Raw genomic sequence first — 26,620 nt, forward strand, 5'->3', positions numbered from 1 at the left:
TTCCTGCTCACCCATAAACTCCCTCCTTCCCTTGTAAACTTTTGACGTTCCTATTGAAGGCATAAAATCAATTTTCTTGGGAACTCAACTAGCGAAGTCTAAAAGAAACATAGTAATTTGTAGAGGATATCCATATTCGTATTGAACCCGGGCGATGAAGCAGCAATGCTCTTCATCAAGGAAACTTATCATTGCCATACTGTCCAGGTTCACAACAAGTTCATAGTTATCGTACTAGTACTAGTAGTGGACCTGGATGGTGTGGCACTAATGCTTTTCATAACAGAAAATTATCATTGCCACACTGCCTAACTCCACGAAGAGTTCTCAAGATGCAAAAAACAAAGAGAGAAAAGGAACTGCGCAAAGGAAGCAACAATATGATCCACATATTAATTCAGGCTCCTTCATAGAAAACGTGTAACAAAACAAAACAATTTAACAGAATCCTAGGAAGAATGGGTACCTAGTTAACAAACTTCAAAGATGCTGACAAATTTTTACAAAAACTAAAAAAGTGACTGGGTAACGCTGTTAGGATCCCACTCCTGATTAAGACCTCCAAAAACCTCAGTTCCACCTGTGCAATAAAAACGCACCTTGTAGTCGCCATTAACTGAGGAACACTTCACAGGATATCTGGACAACGATACAGCATGGGATCACTCCAAGAAAGACCTGAACTCTATAAAAAGAATACAAGGTCCTGTATTCGCAGTGGGACTCCTATTTCAATAGAAATCCTAAACAGAAAAGGGTTTCTGATCCCCTGAGCTCCCTTTTAAGTGTTGTGTTTCGCACAAATGGTCATCACATTTGGATATGATTTATTGTTGATTTTCTTGTGCCTTTAATTGATTCTTGTGGTATATATTTCGCTTATTTACACACCTATTGGTTTGTGGGTGCGATATGAGATCAATTGATAAAATGAACAGTGATGGAATATTTCTGAATAAATGATTAGGAATTGATGGCTGACTGAAAATGATTTAGACTTTTCATTTAGTATGAGGCCCTGCTTTCAGCAGACTTTAGTGGGCCAAACCCCATACATTGATAACTGGTTTATTCATGTACAAACTTTTTTAACTCATGGTAGCCTACAACATGAATCTCCTCTCCTGGCAAATGTATAGCTTCCCTATGTGTCTGAACCGTACCTACGTGCTCATGGAAATAATGAGGGCTCACACCACCTTTGTTCCCCCTTACCTTTTGGAAAGACTACAGAATCTTAATGTCAGCTGAACAGATCCAGGGTTGTATATAAACACAAGTAGTGGGTTTTCTCAGTTTGATCCGCACATCTATTGGCTATCTAAGTCTATGAGGAAATTCTTTACTCCCAATTCACTTGGTGAGAGGTGCTCTTAACAAAGTGTTCTAACACCCGCCCACTAGGGTGTCAATCAGTCTATGGATCTAAAAGACCCTGACCCAATATTATATCCACTACACCCCAGCACACCAAATCATTATTTCTATGCTTCAATATATATATATGTTCAAGAGGAATGTAACAAAAAGAGTCTTATCATGGTATGGTCCGATTTCCCAGAGTTTGACTTCAAAAAAGTATTCCAATCACAAACTTCAATCAAATCTTGTATGCTTTATTTCAAATCAAGTATACGTTGACACAGCAGCAGCCGACGCGCGTTTCGCCCACAGGGCTTTTTCAAGGCTCGAATCACGAACAATCATTCGAGACAATGTTTTTTTGAATTGTGACTGCCAAGATATGATTCAGTAATTCATTAGGACCTTGGTTTTCTCAACCATTCTTTTTCCCATATATACGCGAAAATACAAACAGTGTAATCCAGGCAGTCTCAAACTACCTTAGTCCGTCTCGATATCTAAAATAACCCAGCGGATCTTGATAAATCCAGGACCCTCAAGGTAACAGACGTCCTCTTGGGCACGTTTCCTCTATCACAATCTCGTTTCAAACGCGTTTGAAAGTCAAATTCAGTGTAGGCTAACTAATCATATTCTATTACAAAGAAATATGTGGGGCGCAGGTTCTGCAGCTATTAAACTACCAATGTTTCAATTCAAAGCAGTGTTCATGGTTTCCAGGAGATTCTGCCTAATTGCCCAAGGCTATACGGCCCGGTGCTGTTTTCTCCTCCCTTTCTATTTGCCATGCTTGGTGGGCAGTCAGTCAAAGGAGTATGTTAAAGTTGTTTTTAGCATGCTTATAGGTTCATCCCCCTGTATCAATGCCTTCTGTCAAACTCTAAGTTAGAGGTCAAAAACAATCACCAAATAGCTCCTTTTTTAAAGTAGGGAAGACGCAAGTGTGTGCATGTACGCTCCAGCTTTGGTGATACCAGGCAAACAAAAACATCTATACAAGCAGTTCCCAGCCCTCTTACTAAGCAGCACCTTACACACATGTCGATAATGTGAGACCGTTAACAGGCTAGGAGTAATAAAGTCACCATAATGGCAGCTATCTATGTTTCCATTTAACAATTGGTATTACATTTTTTTCTTCCAATTCTGCAGGCGATTTCCTAAAGACGCTCCAGGATTCTGATCTTAATGTTCGACGTGTTGCACTGGTGATGTTCAACTCTGCTGCTCACAACAAGCCATCTTTAGTTCGAGATCTGCTGGGCATGGTCCTGCCACACTTGTACAGCGAGACCAAGATCCGAAAGGACCTCATACGAGAGGTAGGACAGCTTACCTGGTTATAGCAGGCAGATTCTAGAGTTCTTATTCTGCTGTTTCTCCCATGAGAGAGTAGGCATTTGGGAAAGTGACAACTACCAGCATAACATTTTATAAATTCAGAATGATTGCAATGGTGAAGACCTAGACTTTCAAGTAACAACCTTTTTTTTGTGCGGTATACTCTCTCAAATTCATAAAATGTAGGGTAGAGTCGCAGACTAACCCGCCACAACCTTAAAGTGGCAATCATGGCCACAATATCAAAATGTGGAGTGAAGCCTGTCCCCCCAGTGTATTTTTCTGAGAGCTCAAACAAAAGTGCTTAAAAAAGTATGGATCAAAACAAGAGTTGGTAATGGGGACATTTCTCATCAGAGGCTCAGTATCTGTTTTCCCTCTTGTAGAGTGTGAAATTGCCTTACCAGGTAAAGGCTCATTAGCTTTCTCATAAAAATGTGACTGCACAAACCACCCAGAGGGGCCTGTTCTGCCCAAGACCAATGAATATTTGTGAGATATGTGAGGCTTAGCATTCTGCAAGGGTACCTCATCATTTTACATTACTCCCCTGGTATGGTGTCGGCTGAGAAAATGTGTGCATCGTCATGTTAAAATCCGGAACAAGGTTTAATTATTATATCACCTGCATTTTGGATCAGACTCCTGATCTGAAATGCATAAGGAATTTATCGAATTATAATGCACTAAGGACCAGATGTAGGTGACTAAATACCGGTCGGTAACGCCGAAATTTGCTGAATTTCAGCGTTACCGACCTGTATTTAGCCATTCTTAATGTAGGTAAGGATTGGTATATAAGGAATCTGTAAATACAGATTCCTTAATACTGATTCCTTATTGCTCTTGCATTTAAGGAATCGGTATTACAATTCCTTAAATGCAATGTAGGAAGCACATTAAAGAGTGCTTTTGAGCCTTAAGAAATCGGTAATTACCACCAACTTCAAGTTGGTGGTAATTACTGATTTCCTTAAAAAAACACTTTTTTGCTTTTTTTAAAGTGCCATGTGGCACACATCCATGCCCTTAGGGCATGTATGTGCGCCACATGTGCACACATGCACATTTCAGGGGTGCAACAGGGTGTCCTTTGGACACCCTGGCACTCTTGAAATAACTCCCGGTATTACCGATTGGGTTATACCGAATCGCTAATACTGAAAGTCTTCACATTCATTCCTATGGGCATCCAAGCCCATAGAAAAGAATGGGTAGGTATTCCTTATTACCGAATCCCAATTACTGATTCGGTAATAAGGAATAATAAGGATTCGGTATTTTTTACCGAATCTTTACCTACATATGAAATACCAAGTTCGAGGCATGTGGGCTGCTGAATTCATATCTTAGCATAGATCGCCACCTAGTGTTGGGACCGGATGTTTGCACCTTGTTGTCCTGAAAGAGTCTTCGAAGTATCACGAGATAGGTGACTCCTCCCCTGGACTACAGTACACATGGGCATCTTCTCCATCTTCAGATTGTTTTTCTCCGCCATTGGGTTCAGATGCACTTCGACAACTCCAACTTTGGGACCGAAGTTTTCCTATTTTCTAAGGCCAAAAACCTCATCATTTCGACGGTATTGTTTCCGCTCGGTATTCCTCGACTCAACAACTCTTTCCATCCATCTCTGGTAGTCGACGCGGGCCGTTGGGCCTTTTCGACGCCACGTGGGCCTCCCGCCGATGGAAAGGATCCCGTTCAAAAGATGCCCACAATGTCGATCCAAGTTTCCTCATAGCGATAAGCATACAGTATGCAACAAGTGTCTGTCTCCGGAGCACAACTAGGAAGACTGTCCAGCTTGTGCTCAGTTCCGGTCGAAGAAAACTATCCGGAACGAAGAGCTGCTCGGCTAGAGATGCAGCGACAGGCACCTGAACCAAAAACCTTTTCGATGACAAACATGAACTTCCAGAGGCAGCGGACTCCGACCTACAGCTCGTCACAGTAGAAGACCAGTTGGACTCCGATAACGACATCCCACCTGGGCAAACCGTGAGTACTAAAGCCCCTACCCTGTCTCCACCTCCAGACAAGGCTCCAGTCAAAGCATTGCCAAGAGGCCATAGCCGCAACCGAAACACAGCTTCAGAAGCCCCGCCTTCCGGCTCTGCTCCGAAGACCATTACCAAGCCTTCCTGTACCCCAGAACTGAGCAAGACTCTTCCTAAAAAGAGCGTAGACTCAAAGACGGCCGCACAGCCAAAAACGGGCCTGACATTAAAAAAGTTGTCGAACCGAAAAACATAGACCAGCTCAAAAAGGTTGTCAATCCGAAAAAGACTGTCGACCAGAAAAAGGGCGTCGATCCAAAGAAAAGTATTGACCCAAAGAAGGGCGTTGATCCAAGAAAGACCGTCGACCCAAAAAAGGTAATCGACCCGAAAAAAGGAATCGACCTGAACAAAGTCGTCGATCCGAACACTGCCTCCGACCTGAAAAAGGCTGTCGAACCGAAAAAGGCTGTCGACCCGAAAAAACACATCGAGCCAAAAAAAGGCTGTCAACCCGAAAAAACACATCGAGCCGAAAAAGACCGTCGAACATAAGAAGGTCGTCGATTCGAACAAGGCCGTCGAGGCGAAAACAGCCGTTAAGCCGTCAAAAGACGTCAAGCCGAAAAAAGCTCAAGACAAAAAGTAAAACAAGCAAGCAAGTGAACTATCCAAAAACATTGGTGCCGAAGCCACGGACAGTGGAAGAAGAACTCTTTCATCCTGATCCAGTGAGCCCAGACCAAAATAGACTTTTTATAGAACCTGATACAGGACATATAACAGTTTACAATAAGAACAAGAGAAGACTGGACACTGAGGCTCCTTCTCCTGTTCCTCCTAAGAAAAAGGACTTTGGGACATCCCCTTCTAGACCTTTTACACCTCCTCCTTTCACTCCTAACATGCCTTACGTTTCATATTCACCTACACCTCCACATTATGATGAGGGAGAAGACATGGGTGAAGAGCCTCATCAGGACTTTATAGACCCTGATGATCCGGGAAACCAAGATCATACATTGGACAATCAGAATTACCCTAATGTCCCATATATTACACAACCCATACCAGATCCCTCTACATATCCCACAAAACCATCCCCTACGGTGACATGGTTGCTTTTAACCAGCTAGTTGACAGGGCAGCTCAGTATCATGGTGTAAGCATGCACACTGACCCTGTAGAGGAGGATTTCCTATGTAATACCTTCCCAACATCAGAGAAGAGTATACGTACACTCCCTATGCTAAAGGGAGTACTTACGGTACAACAGGGGGTGGTGATGGAAGGAGCATCTGAATCAATCAAACACTCACACCCAGTCAAAAGATCTGGGTTTAATCCATCACCGTTCTTTAGCCCACTCTGCCAACCCAGTTCAGACATGGCCATATGCAAATCAGTCTGACCCTGTGCCTCATGGGAACAGTCCAGGCCGAACTACCAAGTCATGTCTTCCCTGGACCGGAAACAAGCTTCCGAGGACCGGTTTCTGGCATTCCAGCCGTCTTCATGAATGCTTGAATCCAGTGGCAAAGTGAGCAAGGGACTCACATCTGAGCATACCCTGCCACACTTATGGCGGCCAAAAGCGGTACAAAAGGGGGTGGTGATGGAAGGGAGTACTTAAGCACGCACCAGACCTCTTTAAAGACCCAGCCAGAGCGCGTGTCCTCAATCCAAGAATTGAAAAGAAATATAAACCAGCCCCTACAGACCCCTCTTATATCAAGTCTCAGTTCCCACTAGACTCTCTAGTTGTTTCTAATGCCAGAAAGAGAGCATACTCTCAAATAACAGGTAATGCCCCCCTCCTGACAAGGAGTCAAAGATCTTAGAAGCTTCAGGAAAGAGAGTGGCCTCTCAGGCAGCAAATACCTGGAGAATTGCCAATACACAAGCTCTCCTAGCATGCTATGACAGAGCACACTATGATGAACTGGAGGGATTACTGCAACACCTACCAGAACCCTATAAGGCAAAGGCTAATGACCTAATTCAAGAAGGGAAATTCATCACTAACGCATCTATAAAATGCGCCCTTGATGCAGCCGATACAGCCGCTAGGTCTGTCAACACTAGCGTGTTGCTACGCCGGCATGCCTGGCTACGCATCTCGGGTTTTAAAAATTAAGTACAGTCTACCATACTTAATCAACCCATTAATCAGGATTTCTTGTTTGGCCCAGCAGTTGATACCATCTTAGAAAAGATAAAAAAAGATACTGACACCGCAAAGTCCATGCATGGGTGCACTTCAATTTCAACAGTCTAGGGGCTCCTTTCGCCTCTCCTCCTTTCGAGGCTCAGGCAGAGGCAACACATCACAAACCTCTTCATCATTTAAAACTAATACCCAAGGCACCTTTAATAAAGGCTCCAACAGAGGAGGTTATAGAGGAAATAATAACAAAGACAGAGGACGTGGTGGTAATAACACCAGAGCCTCCATCACCTCCAAACAATGACTTGTTCACACTCCCTCCAGACCACTTAACACCACTCGGAGGCAGAATTACACAATTCGTACCAGTCTGGAACACCATTGCCATAGACAGGTGGGTGAGACAAATTATCCAGTATGGTTACTGCCTGGAACTCACTTCTACTCAACCCAACATATCACCCAAACACCGTCCAATGTCCAAAGAACACATCACGCTGTTACAACAAGAGGTACTATACATGCTAGAAAAGGGAGCCATAGAGCCAGTCCCTTTTCAACACCAGGGCACAGGAGTATACTCTCTATACATCCTTATTCCCAAAAAGGACGGCTCCCTCAGACCAATATTGGACCTCAGACCTCTGAACCAATATATACTTTCAGAGCATTTCCATATGATCACTCTACAACAAGTACTCCCGCTACTACAGCAAGGCTACTTTCTCGCTACATTAGACCTCAAGGATGCATATTTTCACATACCTATACATCCAGCTCGCAGGAAATACCTCAGGTTTACAATAGAGAGTCGCCACTATCAATTCAAAGTTATTCCCTTCGGGGTAACTACAGCACCAAGAGGTTTTACAAAATGCCCAGCAGTAGTAGCAGCACACCTCAGAAGGCAACACATCCATGTGTTCCCCTCCCGGGACGTTTGGCTCTTAAAAGCCAACTTATACGCACGGTGTGCAAACCATACGTCTCAAACTATCCAGCTACTGCACAGTCTGGGATTTTCCATAAATTACCCAAAATCACATCTGCAGCCCTCCCACATACAACAATATCTGGGAGCAACAATTGATACCTCAGTGGCGAAGGCATATGCACATGCAGCCAGGATATACAACATACAGTCTCTCATTCAAAGATTTCAGCCACAACACTCCCTGCCAGCTCGAGTGTTCATGCAGCTTATAGGCATGATGGCCTCCTGCATATTCATTGTCCCTCATACCCGACTTCAAATGCGTCCATTGCAGGAATGCCTAGCACAGCAGTGGAACCAAGCTCAAGGACAACTGAAAGACCTAGTGTTGGTAGATAGTCACACTTACAACTCTCTGCAGTGGTGGAACCCACAAAACCTTTCCAAGGGGCGACTGTTCCAAGAGCCGGTCCCACAACTAGTATTAACAGCATACGCATCACTGACAGGTTGGGGAACCCACCTTCTTCAATACACAGTCCAAGGTCTCTAGACAGTCAAACAAAAGACACTGCATATAAACCACTTCGAGTTACTAGCAGTATTTCTAGCAATGAAAGCCTTCCAGAAATACTTGTACAACAAGGCTGTGTTGATCCGGAAGGACAACATGACAGCCATGTACTACATACAGAAACAAGGAGGGACACATTCTCCACAGCTCTCACCTAGCACAGAGCATATGGAGGTGGGCAATTCCAAAGAACATCTTTCTCCCGGCAGAACACTTCCCAGGGATAGACAATCAGATGGCAGATCTACTAAGCCTACACAGTCAACAAATACACGAATGGGAGATTCACCCTCAGGTTCTACAACCATTCTTCCAAAAGTGGGGACATCCAGAAATAGATCTGTTTGCCACAAAAGAAAACTCAAAATGCCCGTCCTTTGCCGCCAGGTTCCTACACCCGTTGTCACAAGGCAATGCAATATGGATGAACTGGTCAGGCAGATTTGTGTATGCTTTTCCACCAACCCCACTGATTCCATTAGTGGCACGCAAACTAAGGCAACAGTCACTCACAATGATCCTGGTTGCTCCCACATGGGCAAGACAGCCATGGTACACGACCCTTCTAGAACTCTCAGTAGTTCCGCACCAAAGACTACGCCTGTCGCCACAATTGCTAACACAGAACCATGGCGAAATAAGGCACCCAGATCCCAATCAGATGAACCTAGCGATCTGGCTCCCGAAGTCTTAGAGTTTGGATACCTTAACTTGCCTCCAGACTGCATGAACATTATCAAGGAAGCAAGGCGCCCCACTACCAGAGCCTGCTACGCAGCTAAATGGAAAAGATTTGTAACCTATTGTAATAATAACCAAATCAATCCATTAGATGCCTCCATCCAGAACATAATCTGTTACTTGCTACATCTTCAAAGATGTCATCTGGTATACTCATCCATAAGGCTACACCTTGCTGCTATAGCAGCATATCTTCAAAACAGGCAACACATGTCCCTGTTTAGAATACCACCTATCAAAGCTTTTATGGAAGGATTTAAAAGAATTATTCCTCCAAAGCATCCACCTTCGCCAGTCTGGAACTTAAACGTAGTACTAACCAGACTCATGAGGCCACCTTTCGAACCACTCCATTCATGTGAACTACAGTTCGAGGCATGTGGGCTGCTGAATTCATATCTGTGCATAGATCGCCGCCTAGTGTTGGGTCCGGATGATTGCACATTGTTGTCCTGGGAGAGTCTTCGAAGTATCACGAGATAGGTGGCTCCTCCCCTGGACTACAGTGCGCTTGGGCATCGACTCCATCCTCAGATTGTTTTTTTCCGCCATTGGGTTCGGATGTCTTTAATTCCCTCTTGTCGGAATCGATAGAAAAACTTTCTTGAGACCAAAAGGTCTTTAGGCTATACGTCAGTATTGTCTTGCGTTCAGCTTTACTTCTTCTAGCTCGGCTCCGAGCCGGTTTTTGTACTTCCGCGTGCTCTCGGCGCGGAAGGCCTAGTCGACGCTCCTGACTTATCGACCAACCATCATGGACCGAAGTCCATTCAAGAGATGTCCGGTCTGTAACTCGAAGTACCCCCACATCGACGTCCATCCGGTGTGCAACAAGTGTCTGTCGCCGGACCATGATGAGGCCAAGTGTATGGCCTGTTCACGCTTCAGGTCCAAGAAGACACTTAAGCTTCGGCGAGCTGCGCGCCTGGAGGCCCAGCAATCTGCTTCGGCGCCTGCGGCCATTTTCGATGCTGGGGATGTCGAGGAAGAATATATCCAGGACGTTTCGGAATCAAACCCCGCGTCGGACGTCGAAGAAGACTACGATGCTGATGCTGAGGTGTTTCGAAAGCGAAGAAGTCGTCGAGGAGGTAGGAGACGACGACGGTGCCCTCGGGGCCATGGAGGATAGCTCGGACGAGGAGCTTCCTCAAACTGACTCTGGGGCCGTACCTATTTATAAGGCCCAGGTCGAGGGATCGCCTTCGGGCCTTACCCAAGACCTCGATATGGGTTCCACGGCCCCGCCTTCGGGCCCGGCCACAGACATTGCTACCGAGCCACTCTCTGGCAAAACGAAACCGAAAGTGAAACCTACGGTCTCGACGCCAGATACTGCGCAGGTGCAAGCATCGAAACCGAAAGTGCGCATCGCTTCGGTCGGATCGATAACTTCGGAGGCTTCGGGGCCGAAGAAGCCGAAGATGGCTGTCGAGCCGAAAGGCCAAGTCAAGGGCGTTGAGACGAAGTCTGCCGCGCCGAAGACTAAAGTAAAGGTGGTCGATACTGGCGCGTCGGCGCCAAGGACGGTCGACGCCGGCAAGGGCCTTGTCGACCCGAAGAAGGCTGTCGCCGAACCAAAGAAAACTCTCAGTGACCCGAAGAAGCGACTTGATGACCCAAAGGTCCTCTCTGCCCCGCGTCCGCACGATAAGGCCAAGGGCGCTGCGCCTCGTGAGTCGACTACGAAAGTGGCCTCGAAGGACCCTACTCCAAAAGTGGCCTCGAAGGACTCTCCTGAACCAGCGCGTCCATCCACCGCGTTCACCAAAAAGGTGATGGACTCCCTGCAGCGCATCAAGGACGGCACCGCGGCGGTCGAACCGAAGGACCCTCCGCCTGCGAAGCCTGTGGAGAAAACAGTTAAGGCGTCCACGCCGATCCTCTTTACGTTGCCACCTAAGACGGCGCCGAAGGCTTTCGCTCCTAAGGCAGTGGCCGGCGTGCCCGAAAAGGTCTCCTCGGCGCCGAAGGCGTCGTCAGTGGTCCACGGCCCGCGACCTCGACGACCTTCGGGAGATGAGCGTCAGGAACACATCATCGACGCCGAAACGGGCAGGCTTTCCCTCCTGAAGCGGAAAATCACCCCAGAACCCCAACTGGAGTCTTACAAGATCCCTCTCAAGAAGAAGAAGGACTCTGCTTGCTCTCCAGTCTTGGTGGAACCCCTTTCACCACAGACTCATGATGTGTCGCCCACTTACTCCGATGTGGACGCTGGTGAGGGAGATGAAGAGGATGAATACAGTTATCCAGTCTATACAGACCCTGAGGATACAAATGAGCCCTGGGCAGCTGGTGGTGACCCTGGGGATCCTCATTCAGGACAAGACCCTCAACTCTTTTCTGCAAAGACTTCACCTACAGAAGACTCTGCTGCTTTCAATGCCCTCATTGAACGGGCCGCAAACAATCACAATGTCCAGCTGCATGCTGACCCTGTGGATGTGGATTTTCTCTTTGACACTTTTTCGGTGTCAGAAAAGACTGTAAAAACTCTGCCTATGCTAAAAGGTGTTTTAAAGCATGCTGCTGAGATCTTTAAAGAACCAACCAGGGCAAGGGTGATAAACCCTAGGATTGACAAAAAATACAAGTCGGCGCCTACTGATCCTACCTACATTAAAGGACAGTTGCCTCTGGACTCCCTTGTCGTCTCGAATGCCCGGAAGAGGGCCAATTCTCAGACTACGGGTGATGCTCCTCCCCCAGACAAAGAATCCAAGGTCTTTGAGGCTTCGGGGAAGAGGGTAGCAGCACAGGCAGCCAACATATGGCGCATCTCTAACACACAGGCGCTTCTAGCGCGCTATGACAGGGCGCACTACGATACACTAGAGACCCTGTTGCAACACCTGCCTGATCAGTACAAGGAAGGGGCTGAGATGCTGATTCAAGAAGGGAAGCTAATCTCTAACGCTTCCATTAAGTGCGCTCTGGACGCAGCTCATACCGCGGCCAGAGCTATAAACACCAGTGTTATGTTTCGGAGACATGCCTGGCTGAGAATCTCTGGATTTAAGCCAGACATCCAAACCACCATCCTAAACCAAACGGTTAACCCAGATCACCTGTTTGGCCCAGAGGTTGACACGACCCTAGAAAAAATGAAAAAGGACACTGACACTGCTAAATCCATGGGTGCCTTACAGTCCCAGCAGTTTCGTGGTGGGTCCTTTCGTCGCTCCACCACTAGAGGCGTCTCCAAGGATCAGCTTTCACAGTCCACGCAATACTACAATGGCAACACCCAGACTACTTACGCCAACAAGAGTCGAGGTGGATATCGTGGCAACAGCGCCAAGGGCAGAGGACGTGGCAACAACAGCTCCAGGTCCTCTGCCACCAGCAAACAGTGACGCCTTGTCACTGCCCCCCGACCACACAACACCGGTCGGGGGGAGACTCCAGCAGTTCCTGCCCGTCTGGAAGTCCATCACCAGGGACAGGTGGGTCAGAAAACGTATCCAATACAGTTATTGTCTGGAGTTAACATCCACTCCACCCAACATGCCCCCAAGGCACCGTCCTATGTCGGACGAGCACTTGCGCTTATTGCAGCAGGAGGTCACCGTCATGCTGCAAAAAGGGGCAATAGAGCTCGTGCCTATGCCAGAAAGAGGCACAGGGGTATACTCCCTGTACTTCTTGATTCCAAAGAAGGACGGGTCCCTCAGGCCCATCCTGGACCTCAGGCCACTCAACTACTACATCCTGTCGGAGCACTTCCATATGCTGACCCTGCAGCAAGTGCTCCCGTTGCTCAGGCAGGGGGATTTTCTCGCAACTTTAGACCTAAAGGATGCGTACTTTCACATTCCACTGCACCCTTCACACAGGAAATACCTCAGGTTCACCATCCAAAACCAGCACTACCAGTTCAAGGTTTTGCCTTTCGGTGTCACCACGGCACCCAGGGTGTTCACAAAGTGCCTGGCGACAGTGGCGGCGCATCTCAGGAGATGGAACATCCACGTCTACCCCTATCTGGACGACTGGCTCATCCAAGCAAAGTCAGCCCAGCAGTGTGCCGCCCACATGTCCCACACCATTCACCTCCTGCACGATCTGGGATTCTCACTGAATTACCCAAAATCCCACCTCCAGCCCGCCCACATACGGCAGTATCTGGGCGCGACCATAAACACTCTGGCGGCCACAGCACAGCTGAATTCAGTGAGGGTTAGCAGCATTCAATCGCTGATACAAAAATTCAGACCTCAACACTCGCTTCCAGCAAGAGTGTTCATGCAGTTGATAGGCATGATGGCCTCCTGCATTTCCATAGTCCCGCACGCGAGGCTACATATGCGTCCGCTTCAGGAGTGCTTAGCACGTCAGTGGACTCAGGCTCACGGGCAGTTGAAAGACCTAGTGTTGGTGAGCGGTCGGGCATACAACTCTCTGCATTGGTGGAATCCACGAAACCTTTGCAAGGGCCGACCGTTCCAAGAGCCTGTGCCACAGATCATCCTGACGACGGACGCCTCTCTTCAGGGTTGGGGAGCTCATGTGCTCCATTACACTGTGCAGGGACTATGGACGCAACAGCAGAGGAAGATGCACATCAATGTTCTGGAACTGATGGCGATCTTCATGGCACTAAAAGCCTTCAAAGTACATCTGTGCAACAAGGTCGTGTTGATCCGGACGGACAACATGACGGCAAGGTACTACATTCAGAAGCAGGGAGGAACACACTCTCCGCAGCTGTCTCATCTGGCTCAGAGCATGTGGAAGTGGGCCATTCAGAGGAACATCTTCCTCATGGCAGAACACCTCCCGGGCAAGGACAATCCGATGGCGGACCTGCTCAGCAGGCACAGCCACCAAATGCACGAGTGGGAGATACATCCATCAGTCCTCCAACCGTACTTCCAAAGGTGGGGTCATCCAGAGATCGACCTCTTCGCCACAAGGGAGAACGCAAAATGCCAAAGCTTCGCCGCCAGGTTCCCACACCCACAGTCGCAGGGCAATGCGATATGGATGAACTGGTCAGGCAGATTTGCGTACGCTTTTCCCCCAGCACCCTTGATACCGCTGGTGGCACGCAAGCTCAGGCAGCACTCGATGACTCTCATCCTGGTTGCTCCAACGTGGGCTCGCCAACCATGGTACACCACGTTTCTGGAACTATCCGTGGTACCGCATCAGAGGCTACGTCTCACACCCTGCCTTCTGACGCAGAGCCAAGTGCGACATTCAGCATCCAGATCCGCAACCTGGCGATCTGGCTCCTGAAGTCCTAGAGTTTGGCTACCTGCACTTGCCTTCCGACTGTATGGACATCATTCGGGAGGCGAGGAAGCCCACCACCAGAGCAAAATGGAAGCATTTTGTCATTTATTGTGCAGACCACAACATTAACCCGCTAGATGCGTCTATTCAGAATATCATCTGTTACCTTTTCCATCTGTACAAATGTAATCTGGCCTATGCTTCCATTCGCATTCATCTATCAGCGATGGCCGCTTATCTTCAGAATAGGCAGCACCTCTCCCTCTTCAGGGTGCCTGCCATTAAAGCTTTTCTGGAAGGGCTCAAACGAGTCATTCCTCCGCGGACTTCACCAGCTCCAGAGTGGAACCTCAATGTGGTCCTCACCCGGCTGATGGGTCCACCCTTTGAGCCACTGCACTCCTGTGAGATTCAGTTCTTAACATGGAAAGTGGCTTTTCTCATAGCGATTACATCGATACGGAGAGTTAGTGAATTACAAGCCCTGACTATCCAAGAGCCATTTATTCAAATTCATTCTAACAGGGTGTTGCTTCGCACTAACCCTAAGTTTCTACCCAAAGTTGTGTCTCAATTCCATATCAATCAGACTATTGAATTGCCTGTTTTCTTCCAAAATCCAGAGTCATTGGCGGAGAGAATGCTCCACACCCTTATGGTCAAAAGGGCCCTGCTGTATTACATCGATAGGACCAAGGATTTTAGGAAGACTAAGCAACTCTTTGTCGCCTTTGCACCGCACCACAAAGGTAACCCTATTTCCAAGGCTGGTATTGCTAGGTGGATCGTTAAATGTATCCAGATCTGCTACCTGAAAGCAAAACATACTCTCACCATTCCACCAAGGGCCCACTCCACTAGGAAGTTGGGGGCCTCTATGGCATTACTTGGAAACATTCCTTTGGAAGACATATGTAGAGCAGCCACTTGGTCTACCACACACACATTTACAAAGCATTATTGTGTTGATGTGCACTCCAAACAGCAAGCAGCTGCAGGGCAGGCTGTTCTCAAAACACTTTTCCACACTGCTGCAGCTAGCACGGGCGGCCGCCGCTAATGGAGGGACTGCTATGTATTCTATGCACAGATATGAATTCAGCAGCCCACATGCCTCGAACCGAATATGCTACTTACCAGTATGCATCTGTTCTTGGCATGTAGGGCTGCTGACATTCATATCGCCCGCCCTCCTCCCCGGCGCCTGTAGCAGCTGCAGAATTCACATATACTTCTAGCATGGTCATCATTCACTGAGTTTCACTCCATCTTGGCCACAATGGCTAAAAACAATCTGAGGATGGAGTCGATGCCCATGCGTACTGTAGTCCAGGGGAGGAGCCACCTATCTCGTGATACTTCGAAGACTCTCCCAGGACAACAATGTGCAATCAACCAGACCCAACACTAGGCGGCGATCTATGCACAGATATGAATGTCAGCAGCCCTACATGCCAAGAACAGATGCATACTGGTAAGTAGCATATTCGATTCTTAACATGGAAGGTGGCATTTTTAATTGCCATTACCTCCCTCAGGCGAGTGAGTGAGCTACAGGCACTAACCATTCAGGAACCCTTCATGCAAATACACCACAATAAGGTAGTACTTCGCACTAACCCTAAATTTGTGCCAAAAGTAATATCCACTTTCCACATCAATCAGTCCATAGAATTGCCAGTTTTCTTTCAAAACCCGCAGTCGGTGGCTGAAAGAGCCCTACACACACTAAATGTCAAAAGAACTCTGCTATATTACGTTGACAGAACTAAAGCATTCAGGAAAACAAAACAACTTTTTGTTGCCTTTTCTCCACAACATAAGGGTAATCCCATTTCAAAGACGGGAATAGCCAGATGGATAGTTAAATGCATTCAAATATGCTATCAAAAGGCAAAGCGCACTTTAACAGTTCCCCCAAAAGCCCACTCAACGCGCAAAATGGGGGCATCCATGGCATTCCTAGGAAATATTCCCCTAGAAAACATATGTAGGGCAGCTACATGGTCTACCATACACACTTTCACTAAGCACTATTGTGTAGATGTGCAAGCCAAGCAACTAGCTGCTGTAGGCCAGGCTGTCCTTAAAACTCTTTTTCAAACCACTGCAGCTGGTACAGGTGACCACCGCTAGAGGAAAAACTGCTATACAGTCTATGCCAAAATATGAATTCAGCAGCCCCCATGCCTCGATCGGAAAATGCTAGTTACCAGTATGCATCTGTTCTTGGCATGTAGGGCTGCTGACATTCATATCGCCCACCCTCCTCCCCTGTGCCTGTCACAGCTGCAGAGTTATACTTTACATACATTTACATGGTCATCTCTTACTTTCCTATACTCCATCTTTGCCACAATGGCGAAAAACAATCTGAAGATGGAGAAGATGCCCATGCGTACTGTAGTCCAGGGGAGGAGTCACCTATCTCGTGATACTTCGAAGACTCTTCCAGGACAACAAGGTGCAAACATCCAGACCCAACACTAGGCGGCGATCTATGCTAAGATATGAATGTCAGCAGCCCTACATGCCAATAACAGATGCATACTGGTAAGTAGCATTTTCCTTCCTTAATATGGAATCGGTAAAATTCGCTATTAAGAAATCGATATTTCACATTTACCTACATCTGGCCCTAAATGTTTTGATAAATTCAGTCATAAGATGGATATATGATTTACAGTTTAGAATCATTCTGGCTCGAAATCAAATGGAAAGATGTGGAAATTCATATCATTAACTAAAGTGTTTTCTGAAAGAGAAGAGACACTGTGTATTGTTTGAAGCATAACAGCACAACACATTTGTGCGTCAGGGGGAATATTTGTTGTACAACACATAGAATGGTGATTCATACTTAAGATTTTCTTTGAGGAACTTAGGAACTGATTAAGAAGTCGAAATTTCTTCTTTAGATACTTCATGAGAAGACATACTGCAAATACCTTTATGAATGTGTCCATTGTATGCTCCATGAGTCAAAGAGCTAGAGAAACTATAAGATGAGCCTGTGGTTTCATCAGGATAGATTCAAAGAAGAAATAATTGTATACTTCTAGTTCTGTTGAAAACATTTATTTGTGGCTCTGCTAGTTAACCTTTAGAAGACAGTCAAGTCATCAATTGGAGATATTCTTACTGGGTGGAATCTGGAGCAGGCACACCAGTCCATTACATAGTTGGAGTCCATGTGTGTGCGAAGCACTTCTGTGTCTCTCTGTTCTCTAGCTAAGGCACTTTGTTTGTCTGCTATGTTGAGAATGATTTGAGCGAACCACCTCTGAAATGCTCGACACCTCTGAACTGAAACCAGTTTAGTGACTGGACACCCAAATGGATCTAGATTATCCTCTGAGGGAGAACCAAAGTAGCTGATAGTTGAGATGTCTCATCTTCAGAAGATGGAATGAGCAAAATATCATCAGCAGTAGGGTGGACTGGTGATACAGAAAAGTACATAGACATGCAAGATGGAAGTAACCTAGCTTTGGCTGAGGAGGTAAAAATCCAGAGGAACAGGAAGCCCACCTGGCACCAAAGTTATTAAGTGCTTGTACCTTAAACATCCGTCTGGATATCCTCTCAACATTGACCGCAGGTGGCTGTGGCCTCTCTTCACTGCCCACTTACTTCAAGAGGAGCCAGAATCGTTTTCCTGATTAGTGGGAACTGCCCTTTTGCATCTGAAATCGAAGTAGAAGCTGTTGATAAGATAATTTTCCATATTTCTCTTTTAATAGCCATAAAACTACTTTACAACTTCTTTCTGTAAATGTTGCAGATTTTTGATGGAACGAGTCAGAAAGAAAAAAACACACAGAGATCATGCCCAGGCTTCTTTCCACCCCAGATCCTGTAAAAAAAGGGAAGATATGATGGCTGCGTGGAAAAGACTACAAAAAAAAGCCAGGAAAAAACTCTTTCTCCAAGAAAACATTATTAGAAAAAGGAGGACGATATCCCAGTATATAAACTGAAACAAAAATAGCATGTTAACTAAGCACACGCTGTAATATTCTTCACAGGGTGGAAAAAACGCATACCACCCAACATCATGTTGGGCATGATGGGATACTTTAGTCTTACAAGTTCTTAAAGAGGCAGTATCAGTTTGCGTTGTTTTACCCTTGTTCACACTAGTACATAATTTTCTGCTTAATTTGTACTCCGTATTAATTTTACAGTGTTTTTTAGCCACATGTGCTGTAGCTTGGCTCATTGGTTAAGAGAAAAGTAAAAGTTGCCTAAATTAGCATGTTTTCTAGTTTTTTTTACTTAATATGAAAGGCGAGACTTTGTCTTAGAAAAGTGTCCTGGGGTCTCACATGTACTTGGAGATATTCAGTCAACTTGCCTTCAGTGTAACAGAAAATCTTATAGGTAAAAAACTAATGCGTCACAGCATGGAGAAACAGCAATTACCTCCTCATCACTGAGCTTCATCACTTTGTTTTTTTTAATTTTATTTGGGTCCACCTATAACGAATTACACCTCCCATTACTCTCCTAATTTTTGGTCTGTAACCCAACAGATCGCGTACCCTACAAGGAAACAGGCTGGGCAGACATGGGATATTACAGCACTGCGGGTTTTTGAAACAACAGGTGTCCATCTCCATTCCTCTAGCCAATGGGGTGGAAAGGGCAGAATCGAAAAGAACCATCCACGAAGTTGTGCATATTGCTGTCTCTACTGGCGTGATATGTAGCAGCAGAGCCAGTTAGTGCTAAAATGATGTCCCTGTGTATCAATGGCAGCCCAACAACACTAGTGTGAGGTAGACCGAACTGTCTGCAGTAGCTGGGAGGGAAAAGATCGTTTGAAATGAATGCTGTGTAGCAGACCTTATATGGGGCTCAGAAGCGAAGTCACTGAAGTAAAAAATCACTGTTTGTCCAAGGACAGATTAGATTGCAGGACGTTTTAGCCCAGTATTTGGAGGTGCATGCCATTTCATGTCAAGGAATCAAATGCTGAGATAATGAGTTGTTAAGCATGTGGGGTCAGACCTGTAACACACATGCCATTTTTCATAAATCATTAAAGAACACAATTTGCAAGGAGTGGCAAGATATCGTGAAATTAATGTTGCTGATGTATCCCGAAGGGGCAGATGTGGGCCTGTAATGTCATGCATGCGGATGTCATGCATACTCACTAATTTTACAGGTCACGCATCTATTGTTGCAGATGATGTTTAACTAAAGAATGCCACAGATATAAATCTGCAGCCTTTGATGAAAAGGTCTATGTGAAGGCTAACTTATTATAAGCAATGTCTACTTAGTACATTTTGCTTTGTCTTTCCTAAAGGACCTCAAGAAATCGTACATTACCACACAAGAAGATGCTGATTGTACTGATCTGTTATCTTAGTTACAATAATACATCTGTGTCTACCGTGTCTTTTAATAGCATAATGTTAGTTGCTTTCATTTAAAGCATATCAATGCAGATAAGAAGACGGACAGTGTGACCGGGAGCCGCACTGATGCCAGCAGGGTTGTGGTAGGGGGTCTGAGTGGGTCAGGGATTGTGCAAGGAGATCTAAAAACATGTTTAATAAAACCGGAGGCATTTATGTTCGAGGCATGTGGGCTGCTGAATTCATATCTGTGCATAGTCCGCCACCTAGTGTTGGGTCCGGATGATTGCACATTGTTGTCCTGGAAGAGTCTTCGAAGTATCACGAGATAGGTGGCTCCTCCCCTGGACTACAGTGCGCATGGGCATCGCCTCCATCCCCAGATTGTTTTTTTCCGCCATAGGGTTCGGATGTGTTTTCGGTTCCCTCCTTCGGAACCGATAGTTGTTCGATTTTTACTTGAGACCAAAAGGTCTTTAGGCTGGGCGTCGGTATAGTTGCGTTCGGGTTTTCTTACTGACTCTCAGCTCCAATCTACTACTGCCCTTCCACGTGCTTCGACGCGGACGGGCCTACACTAACTCATTTGCGATGGAGCGGACTCCATTCAAGAAGTGTCCGCTATGTCACTCGAAATACTCGCACCTCGACGTGCACCCTGTGTGCAACACATGCTTGTCGCCGGATCACCGGGAAGACACCTGCATGGCTTGTTCAAAGTTTAGGAGTAAAAAAACTTTGAAGATTCGCCGGGCTAATCGACTCCAGGCACAGTTGTCGGCTTCGGCACCCACACCTGATGACGTCTTTCAGGAGTCGATTGAGGAGGATGCCGGCGTACAAGAGTCGGACTCTGGCCCCGCGTCCGAAGAAGAGGCCTACGACGCGGACGAGGAGGCCGGCGACGAAGTCTCCGGTGAGGTAGGGGACGACGAACTGATTTGTGCCGCCATGGGAGATAGCTCGGAGGAAGAGCATCCCCAAACGGACTCCGGGGTTTCCCCCCGTCATACGGCCCAGGTCGAGGGATCGCCTTCGGGCCTTACCCGAGATCTTACTACAAGTCCTACGTCCCCGCCCCCGGGCCCGGTCACGGACATTTCTGGCAAGAAACCGAAAGTGAAGCCAACCGGTCACGCACCCTCGGATGCGAAACCGAAACCGAAACTGGCGTTGGTAAAGAAGGTTCTGGAGGCGTCAACTTCCACGAAACCCAAAATGGCCGACTCGAAGAGCCACGCCAAGATGGCCGACCACAAAAGCCGCGCCAAAATGGCCGACCCGAAGTCCTCGGGGTCGGCGCCGAAGGTGAAGACTTCCGACGCGGCTGTGTCGGCACCGAGAGGGGTCGCGGACCCGAAGACGGCTTCGAAGAAGCGTCACGCCGACGGTGCGACGGGCCAAGAGGCGTCGGCACCGAAGAAGAGGCCTGCTGACGACCGGGCTCTCGGAGACGAGGAGACGCTCGAGACAGTTCAGCCCTCGGCATCCCTTACTAAGAAGGTGGGAGAATCCTTGAAGCGGATCCAACAGTCCACTGTGGTTCCCAGCCGGGACGCTGGCGTGCCAAGGCCCACGCCGAAGCCTGCCAAGGGACAGACGCCCATCCGTTTTACCCTTCCTCCCAAGTCGGCGCCGAAGGCCTTCGCGCCTAAGCAGAGCGGACATTCTCAACAAGCATTGACGCCGAAAGCTGCCTTGGTGGTATCGAAGCTTCGGCTCCAACCGCTCGCGGTGGAGGAACGTCGAGAGGTGACAATCGACGCCAACACCGGAAAATTGTCGCTCCTCAAAAGAAAGATTACCTCGGAGCCGCCATTGGAACCCTTTAGGATTCCATTAAAGAACAAAAAGTACTCTGTGGACTCTTCGGCTCTGATGGAACCTCTGTCTCCACAAGCCATGGAACGCTCGCCGGCCCATTCCCCAGTGCCTGAGGTGGAGGAGGAATACGACGAGTACACATATCCTGCGTACTCGGATCAGGACGAGGAGCAAGTGCCCTGGACAGCAGGAGGCGACACGGACGACCTGCAGTCGGGTCAGGACACTCAACTTTTCGCCACTAAAACGTCCCCGACGGAGGACTCGGCGGCGTTTAATGCATTAATAGAAAGAGCTGCAGCGAACCATGACGTCGAACTGCACTCAGACCCGGTGGATGCGGACTTCTTGGTCGACACCTTCTCGGTAGCCGAAAAGCAAGTCAAGACGCTACCTATGCTCCCAGGGGTGCTGAAGCATGCACAGGAGGTATTTAAGGAGCCCACCCGGGCGCGGGTGGTCAATCCTCGCATCGACCGGAAGTATAAGGCGGCGCCCACGGATCCCACGTATATTAAGGGACATTTGCCATTGGACTCCCTGGTGGTGTCCAACGCTCGAAAGAGGGCGAATTCGCAGACTACTGGTGATGCTCCTCCCCCAGACAAAGAGTCAAAGATCTTTGAGGCATCGGGCAAACGCATTGCTGCACAGGCAGCAAACATTTGGAGGATCTCTAACACCCAAGCCCTGCTTGCACGTTATGATAGGGCCCATTACGACACATTAGAGGCCATCCTACAACACTTGCCTGACCAATACAAGGAGGCAGGGGAGATGCTCATTCAGGAGGGTAAACTCATTACTAATGCATCCATCAAATGTGCCCTAGATGTAGCAGACACTGCCTCCAGGGCTATCAATACAAGCGTGTTACTCAGACGCCATGCCTGGCTTCGAATTTCTGGGTTCAAGCCCGACATACAAACCACATTACTGGGTCAGACGGTGAATCCCGACCACCTGTTCGGCCCTGAAGTGGATGCCTCCCTAGAGAAAATGAAAAAAGATACCGAAACTGCCAAGTCTATGGGGGCTTTACAAAGTCAGCAGTTTCGGGGTGGTTCTTTTCGCCGCTCCAATTCAAGAGGCACCTCAAGAGGCCAGGCACCCCAAACCACGCAATACTACAAGGGTAACACCCAGTCCTCGTATAACAACAACAAGGGCAGGGGTGGCTACAGAGGCAATAATATCAAGGGCAGAGGACGTGGAAACAATGCCTCCAGGTCCACCGCCTCCAACAAGCAGTGACGTCTTGTCACTTCCCCCCGATCACACAACACCTGTCGGGGGGAGACTACAGCAGTTCCTGCCGGCGTGGAGGTCCATCACCACGGACAGGTGGGTGAGGTCTCTTATTCAGTACGGGTACTGTCTAGAACTTACGTCCATTCCACCGGACATACCGCCAAGAGGCCGTGCTATGTCCGACGAGCACTTGACCTTGTTGCAGCAAGAAGTACTAATCATGCTGCAAAAAGGGGCGATAGAGCTCGTTCCATTGCAAGAACAAGGGACAGGGGTTTACTCCCTGTATTTTCTTATTCCCAAAAAGGACGGATCACTCAGGCCGATCCTGGACCTCAGGCCCCTGAACTGGTACATCAACTCAGAGCACTTCCATATGCTCACGTTGCAGCAGGTGCTTCCCCTACTTCAACAGGGGGACTTCCTAGCAACGCTGGATCTGAAGGATGCCTATTTTCACATTCCCCTGCATCCTTCACACAGGAAGTATCTCAGATTCAAAATCTTAGACCAGCATTACCAGTTCAGGGTCCTGCCGTTCGGGGTCACCACGGCACCAAGAGTTTTCACCAAGTGCCTAGCGACTGTAGCAGCGCATCTCCGTCGCCAGCACGTCCATGTCTTTCCATACCTCGACGACTGGCTTATTCAGGCAAAGACAGAACAGCAGTGCGTAGACCACGTGTCACGCACCATTCACCTCCTGCACGATCTGGGATTCTCTCTGAACTACCCAAAGTCCCATCTCCAGCCCGCCCACGTGCGTCAGTATCTGGGCGCGACAATCAACACTCTGGCGGCCACTGCGCAGCCGAGTTCAGTGAGAATCGCCGGCATCCAGGCGCTGATCCAACGATTCAGACCCCAGACCTCGCTTCCAGCGAGGGTGTTCATGCAGTTGATAGGCATGATGGCCTCCTGCATCTCCATTGTCCCGCACGCGAGACTACATATGCGTCCGCTTCAGGAGTGCCTGGCACGTCAGTGGACTCAGGCTCATGGGCAACTGACAGACCTAGTGTTGGTGAGCGGTCGGGCGTACAACTCTCTGCATTGGTGGAAGCCACAAAACCTTTGCAAGGGCCGACCATTCCAAGAGCCTGTCCCACAGATCATCCTGACAACGGACGCCTCTCTCCAGGGATGGGGAGCTCATGTACTCCATTACACAGTGCAGGGACTATGGACACTTCAGCAAAGGAAGATGCACATCAATGTGTTGGAACTGATGGCAATCTTCATGGCCTTAAAGGCGTTCAAAGTACATCTGTGCAACAAGGTCGTGTTGATCCGGACGGACAACATGACGGCCATGTACTACATCCAGAAGCAGGGGGGAACACACTCTCCACAGCTGTCTCATCTGGCTCAGAGCATGTGGAAGTGGGCCATTCAGAGAAACATATTCCTCATGGCAGAACATCTCCCAGGCAAGGACAACCAGATGGCGGATCTGCTCAGCAGACACAGCCATCAGATGCACGAGTGGGAGTTACATCCATCAGTACTCCAACCGTACTTCCAAAGGTGGGGTCATCCAGAGATAGACCTGTTCGCCACAAAGGAGAACGCAAAATGCCAAAGCTTCGCCGCCAGGTTCCCACACCCCCAATCACAGGGCAATGCGATGTGGATGAACTGGTCAGGCAGATTTGCGTACGCTTTTCCCCCAGCACCTCTGATACCGCTGGTGGCACGCAAGCTCAGGCAGCACTCGATGACTCTCATCCTGGTTGCTCCTACGTGGGCTCGCCAACCATGGTACACCACGTTTCTGGAACTCTCCGTGGTACCGCATCAAAGGCTTCATCTCACTCCCAGCCTTCTGACGCAGAGCCATGGCGACATTCAGCACCCAGATCCGCAACAGCTCAACCTGGCGATCTGGCTCCTGAAGTCCTAGAATTTGGCTACCTTAATCTTCCTCCCGATTGCATGGACATCATTCGGGAAGCGAGAAAGCCCACTACTAGAGCTTGTTATGCGGCTAAATGGAAGAGGTTTGTCGTCTACTGCGTGGAGCACAGCATTGACCCGCTAGACGCTTCCACTCAAAATATCATATGTTACCTTTTTCACCTGTATCGGTGTAATCTAGCTTACTCTTCCATCCGCATTCACCTGTCGGCTATGGCAGCATACCTCCAAAATAGGCAACACCTGTCACTCTTTAAGGTCCCTGCTATCAAGGCTTTTCTGGAAGGACTCAAGAGAGTCATTCCACCAAGGACTCCACCAGCACCGGAATGGAACCTCAATGTGGTTCTTACAAGGCTGATGGGTCCCCCCTTTGAGCCACTACACTCTTGCGAACTGCAGTTTCTGACCTGGAAGGTGGCTTTCTTAGTAGCAATCACATCGCTACGGAGGGTTAGCGAACTGCAGGCGCTCACCATCCAAGAACCTTTCTTCCAGGTCCATGCCAACAGGGTGGTGCTCCGCACTAACCCTAAATTCTTGCCCAAAGTGGTCTCACAGTTCCACATGAACCAAACTATTGAATTGCCGGTGTTCTTCCAAAACCCAGAGACGCTGGCGGAGCGGATGCTCCACACTCTTGATGTAAAGAGGGCCTTGATGTATTATGTGGACAGGACGAAAGATTTCCGCAAAACCAAACAACTTTTTGTTGCTTTTGCCACTCAACACAAGGGAAACGCAATCTCCAAAGCAGGAATAGCTAGATGGATAGTAAAGTGCATTCAGATCTGCTACGCTAAAGCAAAGCGCACTCTCACTATCCCACCGAGGGCCCACTCCACTAGAAAGTTGGGGGCCTCTATGGCATTCTTAGGTAACATTCCCTTAGAAGACATCTGTAGAGCAGCCACATGGTCTACCACTCATACTTTCACCAAGCACTACTGTGTAGACGTGCATTCAAAACAACAGGCAGCTGTTGGCCAGGCTGTTCTAAAAACGCTTTTTCAGACTGCTGCAGCTGGCACGGGCGGCCGCCGCTAATGGAGGGACTGCTATGTATTCTATGCACAGATATGAATTCAGCAGCCCACATGCCTCGAACTGCAAATGCTACTTACCAGTATGCATCTGTTCTTGGCATGTAGGGCTGCTGACATTCATATCGCCCACCCTCCTCCCCGGCGCCTGTAGCAGCTGCAGTATGTATTCATATACAAACATATGCTCATAGCATGGTCATCACTCACTTCTGCACTCCATCTCTGCCTATGGCTAAAAACAATCTGGGGATGGAGGCGATGCCCATGCGCACTGTAGTCCAGGGGAGGAGCCACCTATCTCGTGATACTTCGAAGACTCTTCCAGGACAACAATGTGCAATCATCCGGACCCAACACTAGGTGGCGGACTATGCACAGATATGAATGTCAGCAGCCCTACATGCCAAGAACAGATGCATACTGGTAAGTAGCATTTGCATTACAGGTTAATAAATGCTTGCAACCATATTTAAAAAGACAATCCTAAATATTAGTGCTCAGCAACTGAACAGCAGCTCGTGCTGCCAAGGGGGCCGCATGTAAAGGTCAAGAGGGCCGCAAGCAAGTATCACTGCTCTACATAAAAGAAACGGTAAACTGAGAAAATGTACCTGTCGTGCTAAATTACAAAGGCTGGAACTAACAGTCAGCTGCAGAGAGATGTACTTTTAACTTCTTTTTGTTTTCAGCCACCACAGTGTGGCCTCCTGATCTCGGATCACCTTCAGGTGCATGAGGCTACACTTATCTCACAACTTAGTCATGGCATGAGCTCAGCCACCAGAGATACACGTTGTGCTTGTTTGTGATCAATACCTGCTTCCTGCAGTCACAGCATTGCTTAAAA

The 26,620-nt window shown here is 47.9% G+C and overlaps 1 protein-coding gene across 1 annotated transcript in view; it reads left to right on the forward strand.

Moving 5' to 3' along the window:
* The window catches only part of LOC147692994 (cullin-associated NEDD8-dissociated protein 1-like), a 211,529-nt gene that overhangs the window by 147,095 nt on the left and 37,814 nt on the right, over positions 1–26,620 (forward strand). The window contains exon 12 of the mRNA XM_086939235.1: positions 2,518–2,687. Coding sequence (XP_086795361.1) covers positions 2,518–2,687 — 170 coding nt within the window. The remainder of the gene's footprint in view (positions 1–2,517; positions 2,688–26,620) is intronic.

Source organism: Lissotriton vulgaris, chromosome 9 (genome assembly GCF_964263255.1).
Source record: "Lissotriton vulgaris chromosome 9, aLisVul1.2, whole genome shotgun sequence".
Taxonomy (NCBI): domain Eukaryota; kingdom Metazoa; phylum Chordata; class Amphibia; order Caudata; family Salamandridae; genus Lissotriton; species Lissotriton vulgaris.